General features: G+C 47.5%; 2 protein-coding genes across 2 annotated transcripts; one reads left to right on the top strand and one right to left on the bottom strand.

Annotated features, from left to right (window-relative positions):
* Positions 1-703: 703 nt before the first annotated feature.
* rnf126 (ring finger protein 126) lies at positions 704-4,035 on the bottom strand. Its single transcript, XM_057055818.1, has 9 exons — positions 3,823-4,035; positions 3,136-3,194; positions 2,999-3,059; positions 2,692-2,930; positions 2,528-2,596; positions 2,369-2,438; positions 2,192-2,285; positions 1,694-1,809; positions 704-1,566 (listed from the first exon to the last, which is right to left on the bottom strand). Exons 1-9 carry the CDS (start codon positions 3,895-3,897, stop codon positions 1,414-1,416), a joined length of 936 nt encoding a protein of 311 aa, XP_056911798.1. The 5' UTR covers positions 3,898-4,035; the 3' UTR covers positions 704-1,413.
* Positions 4,036-4,133: 98 nt separating this feature from the next.
* On the top strand, positions 4,134-9,397 carry sugp1 (SURP and G patch domain containing 1). The gene is made up of 14 exons (XM_057055810.1): positions 4,134-4,424; positions 4,758-4,926; positions 5,098-5,210; positions 5,461-5,682; positions 5,760-5,883; positions 5,966-6,066; positions 6,440-6,563; positions 6,645-6,943; positions 7,035-7,141; positions 7,222-7,399; positions 7,528-7,634; positions 7,729-7,874; positions 8,605-8,734; positions 8,830-9,397. The coding sequence occupies exons 1-14, from the start codon at positions 4,211-4,213 to the stop codon at positions 8,854-8,856; spliced, it is 2,061 nt and encodes a 686-aa protein (XP_056911790.1). The 5' UTR covers positions 4,134-4,210; the 3' UTR covers positions 8,857-9,397.
* The last annotated feature ends 132 nt before the right edge of the window (positions 9,398-9,529 follow it).

Below are 9,529 nucleotides of genomic sequence, written 5' to 3'. Positions count from 1 at the left end.
CATCTGGGTAAAAAACAAAACGGAGCTGAGGATGGGGGCTGACCTGCAGGGAGGGGGATCTGTTGTTTGTATAATTAACAGAAGGTAGGAATAACGCACAAAATTTTCAAAGCAAAGGTAGTACGCACAGTAAGAAAACCTGGAGGGTGAGCATCTTTACCATGCATTTGTAAAGTTATTCAGATATCATTCCTGAGTATCATTATCACACCCTTCTTAAGGAATCTGGAGGCTGTGAGTTGTTTTGTCATTTGGCCTCCCACTGAACGCACTGAATTGACGATGACAAATAAAATACACATTTTCCAACAAGTTAGCTTTGAACCTCGAGGCAAAAATTCTTACCTTTTGACACGCTGGCCGGGGGATTTATCAGCGTCATCTCCTACTCCATCTGCTGTCCTCCCACCACTTCATTAGTCAAACCATGCAGCTGCTCCAAGGTTCAGTTTAATTTCCTGGTGGGTGACGTGCTCGGGGGATTTTTAACGATAAGTGAACAGAAAAGCTGATTCACATAGCTCAAGGAGACAGCAAGGAGGACTCCTCATCAGATTGAGACCTAAAGAAACAGAAGACTTGGACAGTGTTCTCAGGATCACCTCTGCAGGACTGATGCTGCAGCTAGTTTGAAACTCATCCCAATTATTTTGCGTTTTCATCGTCCTCACAAATGCAACAAGGCACAAATTAATGACTGGTGTTATCAGGGTCTGAAACAGATCGCCAGAAAACACTTTATTGTGACTGTAAGTGGAAAAAAAAGTCAGAAATAAATAAAAACAAAATGGTGCAACATATTTGGTCATTTCCATAGAGGTAAGATCAGTCTGTGGGGCTTGAATTCAATAAATACGCTTGCGATGTCCATCGCCGAGTCACATCTTTGTCGTCTGACACACCAAACACACTGGGTCAAGTTCTTATAAAACAGGAATTGTTGTCATTAAAATGTCATATACAATGTTTTAAAGCAAAATTTCAGTAGTTGAGCCAAATTCCACATAAAATGATGGAAAATAAATGTAAAAATAATGCAGACCTCACCAGACACGGACCAATTAAAATCAATCAATTCTATCTACACAACCGTGTTTGCCACATCTTTGGAGGGGGGGGGGTGCCTTTATTAGCACTTTAAAAGGAGGTGAAATTTGTCTTAACTATAAAATAAGTCCCAGTTTTGACAGATTCCATCCGTTCATCCGCTGAAGCAGTCCGATCTGTTTCAGAACCACCTCCTGCCCAGTTTCCCCTTTAAACACCTCGCAGCCTCAGCTGAGCCGAGCGTCTGGCAGAGTTCGTCTCGGCTAAACACCTGAAATGAGACGCGCGTCCATCCCCGCTTCAGCCGCTGGGTCTCATCAGCGTCACGTTGTGAGGTTCCTAGATGTGAGAGGTCAGTGTGGACGTTTACGCGTTGCTGGCAGCGTTCTCATTGCTGGGTGAGCTGGAAGAGGACGAGGATGAAGAGGTGGGGGAATAGTTCATTCCTGCTAGCTCTGGTGAGTCTGTGGCTGTGTTCTGTCCGCTGAGGCTTTTCCTGCACACTGGACACGTGTCATGCTGGAGGAAACAAAGACAGGTGAGACCCAGAAGCGGTATTTCCAGAACTTTACTGCATCTGAACAGGTTTCTTACGACTGCACTTAGCTTCTACCGGGCCTATTGTAAGCACACGGGCTGTACACACCTGCTCCAGCCACGGTACGATACAGTCATTGTGAAACAAGTGATTGCAGGGCAGCTGTCGGACGCTCTCCTCCACGCTGTAGTCCTCTTTGCATACTGGACACTCTAAACCAGCACCTGAACAAACAGAAGGCGACACGCTGTCTGTGGCAGGTCAAGCTGTGCTGGGGTGTGCGACTCATTTTCTAGTTCATGGGCTCAACTTCGGATTCCACAACTGGTTGTCTGGTCTAAAAAAAACATGACTTGGCATTTTTATTTTCATCTATTCAGGAAACAAGAGGCTGCAGCTGCCTTTGACCTTTCAAACACAACTACTTGATTGATGAAACTTGATTTTTGGTTCTAATTTAGACTAAACCAACAGAGCAAGAAATACCAGAGACCAGAGGTTTACATTCAAGATCATTTGTGTGTGTGTGTGTGTATATACAGGTGAAAATACAACGCTGACAAAACAGAATCCAATGTCAGTCATAAGGGGGGAGTGGTCACATACCAACGTGCTCCTCTGTGATGGAGATGATGGGTAAGCTTTTTATCCTTTCTTTGTCTGCAGGAGGGGGCCCTGTGTTTTCAAACTGGTTTAATAACTAAATGTGGAGAAAGCAAAAACGGTCCCATCATTTATCTTATTTTTACCTCATTTATACAGCTCTTTAACCTCCTCTGATACCTGTGTAATAATTGCATCAAGGCCATTTGCTCCCCATGCATAATCCATTGGATTGGAATGTAGCATACCCCTGGAAAAGAAGACGGTCGTGGGGAAAAATGAATACAAAGCACCATATTTGAAACCTAGGAACAATGCATGACATGTACTTATTCTTACCATGGTCCCATCCCAATGTTTGGCATGGATGTAGGGGCTATGATTCCATTTACTAGTTGTTGGATAATTCTGTGTGCAGGAAAAGAAGATAATACAAACACTCATCAGCATTTGAAGCTTTAATTGTTTTCACAGTTTTTCGTGGACTCCCACAAATATCTCACCCCTCTAACGTAGGCACTCCTTCGTGGCGTGCGCTCTGCCGTCGAGAAACGTGCCGACCCCGCGGCTGCCTCGCACCGTATCTTTGCCGCGATGCCATTTCTCGTTCTCTCCTGTTTTCCGTTTCTCGGTTGTCCTCGGCGGGCAGCTGCGTTCTAAGGTCGAAGCTTTCGTCAAAAATCCCGAGGGTAAAGGGACCATAGCCGGAGGGAAAGGTGAAGAAATGCTGGTGATCCGCGTTCTAGATGAAAACACAGAGGTGACGTAAGAGGACGGTGGAGGCGGCGAAGCAGAGTTTTAGCACGTTACCTCAGACAGGGAGTGGTTGTGGTGGCGGGTGGAAGATGTGGATGCAGACCCATTTTCCGACCTGGACGGACACATTTAACACACTTAAATCTCGGAAAACACAAAACCTAGCGAACACGGGAAAAATCCCCACGTACCGTCTTTCTTCCGACAGCTCCTCGATGAAGCCAGATTCACAAACCGGACAGGTATAGTCCTGGAATGAGAAAGAAACATGTGCTTCAGCCTCCAAGGTGTGGTTTTTAATATTTTGAGGAGGTGTACTGTTCTAAAATCGGTGGTTTATGTCATAACCTAACAGCTGAGGTAGGTGTAAGAAGATTCCCATCGATGAGAGAACCTCAAGAATCTGTGACAGAGAAACTGCTTGTTGCCACCATAGATAGATAGATAGATAGATAGATAGATAGATAGATAGATAGATAGATAGATAGATAGATAGATAGATATCCAGCTTTTATACTTGTAATCAAAACTCAAATCCCCCCCTCCTGAATGTCAAGACATCAAATGGTTTTTGGAAACACATGAGCAGATACTTGGTTTTTTTGCCCATAGCTTATGCGTGGCCTCTGATAAACCTTTAGACTGGTGTAATCTAGTAACCACATCACGCTACGCATCAACACACATTACAGTGCAACACTTGACAACTTAAACGGCTGTCAAGCCCGCACCGCTATCGCCTATAGGGCGTGCTAACTAGCGTAGCTATACAGTAGCGGTGGGGCGATGTGAGCGGCGTCTCCGAAAAATATAACCGACAGAAGCTGAAGAACCGGCCCCCGTTTAAAGTTCGACAAATGTGCCTCTAATGCTCTTACCGGCAAACGCGGGCTGATTTCTTTTGAACACCGGTGACAAAAAAACCGGCCGGACCGTAGAGAAGCTTCAGCCATTTCTGAGCAGACCTGGTCGTGGGAGGATTCACGGAAAGCATCAAGGGACAAACCTCGTTTTTTTTCTTTTTTTGCAACGAGAACGAGGAAGAAAACGGAAATATCCCACTTATTTCAATAACAGATCGTTTCACAATAAAAGTGTAATGGACAACTTCCGCTAAATGTTTGCTTTTAGTAAAGCCATGTAATAGTAATCTGTTCCTTTTCAGGTCACCATTTCCTGAAAATGTTATTGAAATTCATTCCTAGTCTTTCCGAGGAATTTTAACCGCCGGCCATCGCATAACCTTAGCGGGGGTATTTGGATCAAATGGAAGGGCAATACCAACAATGGACTGCAGGGGGCAGCACTTTGTTACTAGTCCGTATTGCTGATGACTCGAAGGACTCGAAGAAGTCAGCCGCCTTCGTCCATATACAGCGGCAGGTCCTGAGTCGCGTTACTTCTCAGTTCCTTCAGAGTGGTTTTTTTTTAAGAAATACATTATTCTTTTTCATCTGCATCATGGAGTCCGGTGATGCAGGTAAAAGTTTCCTAAAACTGATGAAGATGTTAATGCAAAATGTGCTACCGATTTCAGGAGGTAGCGACTGAGTAGCTAGCTAACCTAGCTTATGATGGAAGCGCTAGGTTGTTAGTTGGTAGTAGTCTTTAGTTAAATCATATATGGGTACTTGTAATTGTGTTTGTCAAATCTTAAGACTTGGCTGATTCTTGTTGTGTTCCTGTATATTTTTGGGTTTTGGAATGACTTTGGAATCCCATAAATGTTACAAGAATGTGTGACTGGTTTAGCAGATGTTGTGACTGTCATATTTCGTTTCATCATGTGTGTATTTTTAATTTTATGCATTAGCACGAGGAGGGTGGAAGCCACGGCCTGGACAGCAACAGAAAAATAAGTCTAATTTTAGTATTCTACGTCAAGAGAAGCTGATCGCAGAGAAGAAAAAGGAGATCGAGGCCAGAATCTCGGAGCAGGCAAAAATTTCTGTCCAAGCTCCGAGCAAACCCCAGTCTCCAAGGTAACGGTACACTGTATGGAACTGCACAATGTTGTCACAGTGGAATCGGGTGCACGTTTGAAGTGATGTCTGAAATACGTGTCCTGTGATTGACTATTCATCACCATTAATGCAAATTCCCAAAGAGTTCTCTCTGTTTCAAATTCAACCAGATTTTTTTTTTTTTACTAGTTCCAGCAGTTTTTTGAGTGATCAAGGACCTTCTTCAAACAAGTTTGCAAATGATGGCAGTTTTTTACAGCAGTTCATGAAGATGCAGAAGGAAAAATCCAACAGTGTGTCTGGTTAGTAACCTAAAGATTATCCAGTTTAACCTCTGTTGTCTGCCCTGCATGGAGAACTGTGGACATTTTCATAATGGGACACTAGAAGAGGCAGAAAATGTTGGATTATTACTTCATTTGGCTGATAAAGTGCCTTCAGATTGCCTTCAATAAATCCTCTGACAGTTTTCCAGTTCTGTTTGGGATGCAGACATCATGAAGAAGCCACCAAGGTTCTATATTTGTTAATGGGCACTCCTGCTCATTCCAGGTTCTCCCAGTGAATCCAAAAGTCAGTCGACACCACAAAAAAAGACTGTTCTTGTCGGAAAGCGTCCTGGCCTCGGAGTCGGTAGCATGCTTAGTCAGTTCAAGAACTACACACAGACCAAGAAGAATCCTGTTCTCAGCGTGCGACCGAGCGTTTTTTGCTCTCCAGATGATGAAGACGAAGACGAAGACCTTGATTACTCCCAATACCTTGAAATGAAAGGTAATTTAGTGCCTCTGTTACCAGTAGCAGTAGCCGCTGCGATCTTTGGTGATCTGGTACTCACACGCTGCTTAAAGTCTCTCCACCAGAGGACACAGACACCAGACTTATTATCGAGAAGATGGCCTCTTTCGTGGCAGAAGGTGGGCCTGAATTAGAGAGAAAAGCTCGGGATGACTACAAGGACAACCCTGTTTTCACGTAAGCTCCGAGGCCATTGCAGCACAGTCTGATAGAATCACATTTGCCGCATCTCATTTCCATTCGCGTATTTGTCTCCAAGGTTTTTATTTGACAAGGGCAGCATGGAGCACCTCTACTTCAAAAAGAAGGTTGCAGAAATGAGGAAGGATTTGCTCAGACAGGAGAACGCGCCGGGTAATGGTAGGTTTCCATTTTCTAAACTAGGGATTGGCTGAAAAGATTGAAAGGAGGGTGTTGCTTTATCGTAGAGGACTAAAAGGGAAACGAGTCTCCCTCTTGTGTTTGTGTGTATGACGAGGACCGTCGTGTAACTGCAGCCTGACCTGATTGTGAATGTTAGCATGGTGTCAGAGAGAAAACTCGCATTAAATGTGTTACTTGGTTTGTTACTGTAAAGAATCAGTCCTCCATTCACCCCCCCCCCCCTCCTGTCCCTCCTTGCTCCTCTTCTTATCCTCTATCGGCTCTAGACTGGTGGTGTGTGAGGGCTGGTTGAATACGGTACAGTAGTAAGAGTGTGAATTGAGTCCCAGTACTGATAGGCTGCTTAAAGTCTCCCCCCCAGTGGATGCAGAATCCAAGGAAATGGCTGAGAAGCTAGCCAGGTTTGTGGCGGAAAGCGGTCCCGAGGTGGAGGCCATGACCGTCGAGCACAACCGGGACAACCCCGCCTTCAGGTCAGTCGCCGCGAACCTCGCCGTTTCCTGACGTCGTCGCTCTGCTGCTCACCACCGGCGTCTCCTCTGATGCCGCCGCAGTTTCTTATACGACCAGCACAGTCCGGTCCACCGCTTCTACAAAGAGAGAGTGCAGGAGTATCGCGCCGCTGCAGCCCAGAGCGTCTCGGCACCGCCGCCGCCGGCACCAACGGCAGCGGCGCCGCCGACTGTGAACCACCCCGCTGTGACCGGCGGTCAGGAAGCAGAACCTGTGCCTGTCAAAAGAAAGAGGAAGAGCAGGTGGGGGTCTGAAGACGACAAGGTCAACCTGCCCATGCCCTCCATCGTCATTCCCCAGGAGATAAACCTTCCAGACCCCAATGCGCCGTCTCTCTCCGGTACGTCAGAGCTTTGGATCTGAAACCGTTTTAACTTTGGATCGTCTCTTCGTAATGAATTCTTGACTTTTCTGGGTGTTGTGGGGTTCAGCCCAGGAGCTACGAGGGCTTGGATACACCAAAGGGAAGCCTGTTGGTCTGGTGGGAGTGACAGAACTATCGGATGACCAGAAGAAGCAGATCAAAGAGCAGCAAGATGTAGGAAACGCTTAAAATTCTCATCCTGTCCTCCGGTTTCTCCACACCACCATGAACGCGTGTGCGCTGCTTCCTCACAGATGCAGGAGATGTACGACATCATCATGAAGCACAAGCGCACGATGGCGGAGATGCAGATCATGTGGGAGAAGGCCGTCAGAGACCATCAGCACGAGTACGACAGCGACGAAGAGGTGGACCAGCAAGCGGGCACTTGGGAGCACCGCCTCCGCAAGATGGAGATGGAGAAGACTCGCGGTGAGGCTGAGCGAGCGGGGAGGGTGGGGGGGTCAGGAGCGGCGAGGGTGGGGGGGTCAGGAGCGGCGAGGGTGGGGGGGTCAGGAGCAGTGTGTTTATGATGTTGGGCCTTGTCTGTTCCTCTCCAGAGTGGGCGGAGTCTCTGACAGAGATGGGCAAAGGGAAACACTTTATTGGGGACTTCCTCCCCCCCGAGGAGCTGGAGAAGTTCATGGAGACCTTCAAGGCGCTGAAGGTCGGTTTTCCTGTTGTTATTGAAGCAGAGGTGTGGGGGGAGGGGAGGGGAGGGGAGTGTGAAGGCTGACGGAGGTGAGTCTCCGCTCCTGCAGGAAGGTCGTGACCCCGACTACTCTGAGTACAAAGAGTTCAAGCTGACGGTGGAGAATCTGGGCTTCCGGATGCTGATGAAGATGGGCTGGAAGGAGGGTGAAGGTCTGGGCAGCGACAGCCAGGGAATCAAGGCCCCCGTTAACAAGTACGCATGTCTGGCAGAGAGGCAGAATTCTCTCTCTCATCCCTCCTCTGTCATTCTCTCAAATACTTCCTCTCTCATCCCTCCTCTCTCTCCTCTCTCATATCCTTCCTCTCTCATCCCTCCTCTCATTTGCTCTCTCATCCCTCTCTCGCTCTCATATCTCTCCTCTCATTTGCTCTCATATTCCTCCTCTCTGTCCTCTCTCATCCCTCCCCTCTCTCCTCTCTCGCTCTCTCATATCCTTCCTCTCTCATCCCTCCTCTCTCTCCTCTCTCATCCCTCCCCTCTGTCCTCTCATCCCTCCTCTCATCCCTCCCCTCTCTCTCCTCTCTCGCTCTCTCATATCCCTCCTCTCCTCTCATCCCTCCTCTCGCTCTCTCATCCCTTTTCATCTTATGTCTTTCTCATGTCTCACTCTCCTGCATGTATCTCTTTCCTTCACATCTTTCTTTCATCTTCCTGTTTCTTATGCCTCTCTCCTCCTTTCATCTATCTCTTATCTTTCTTTCTCATCTCTTCCCTTCCTATTTCCTCTTCATACCTCTCTCTCTTTCCTCATCTCTTCCATCTCCCACCCTCTTGTACATCTTTCTCATCCCCCTCTCATTTTTCCTCCTTTCTCTCATCTCCCTCTCATTTCTGCCCCTCTCTCATATGTTTCTCCCTCTTTTCTCCCTACTGTAACCCCCCCCTCTCTCACATCCTGTCCCGTCTCTCTCTCTCCCTCCAGGGGGGTAACAGCCTCTAACGGGGCTGGTTTCGGGATCGAACGGCCGGCCGAGCTGACGAAAGCTGATGACGAGTACGACGCCTTCAGGAAGCGGATGATGCTGGCGTACCGCTTCAGGCCCAACCCCCTGGTGAGACCCGTCTCATGACGCCACTGAACGCCCACCCCTCCCTCCTAACAGAATCAAGGTTTGCAGCTAATCTGGTGTCTGTCCTGTTCCTGCAGAATAATCCTCGGAGGCCGTATTACTGAGACTGCTTTTCCTCCCATTCTAACGACCTTCGAGGGCCGCCACAACCCTTCCTGCTCCAGAAAACCAGCTGCTGCACTACACAGATATCACATCAGCGTGTGGACACTAGAACCATCAGCGGGTTGTGTCCCCTGTCGGTTTACTCATTAAAATCCATTTTTATTTATCCGCTCATCCCTGGCGTCGAAGAAATAAAAACGGCCAGTTTGCAGAGTTTACAGTTCCCCGTTCACACCTGTAATCGGATGTTCATGCATGTTTTCATCAGTGGGTGCTCTGTGAGTGGATGCAGACTGGAACTAGTCCCAGTTAACCGGGTTCAGCTGGTCGGTGGTGCTGGGTGAAACCGGACCTTCAGCCTGTAAAGATGGCGTTACAGCGGATAAATATAACTTTAAAACACCCCAGGATGCAGGACTGCGGCTCCATTCGTCCATGTTGATGCACATTTGTTCCACAAGGATGCATTTGATTGTAAATCTGTGTCTATTCTTCAATAAAAGAAAAAAGAGGTCCATGAACAAGCCGCCCACACCTGGAGCTGTTGTGCCAACTTGTTTCATTAGATGCCTCCTGAGAAACCCAGACGTCCGCATGGGATTATAGTGATTAATTGAAACTAAATGCGGTTGTAATGCGGTTTTGAACCCCCCCGGCAGCACTAATGGCCGC

This window comes from Takifugu flavidus, chromosome 15 (genome assembly GCF_003711565.1).
Source record: "Takifugu flavidus isolate HTHZ2018 chromosome 15, ASM371156v2, whole genome shotgun sequence".
Lineage (NCBI taxonomy): Eukaryota > Metazoa > Chordata > Actinopteri > Tetraodontiformes > Tetraodontidae > Takifugu > Takifugu flavidus.
Note: the sequence above shows the minus strand (reverse complement) of the source record. Positions and strands in the feature narration are given on the sequence as shown.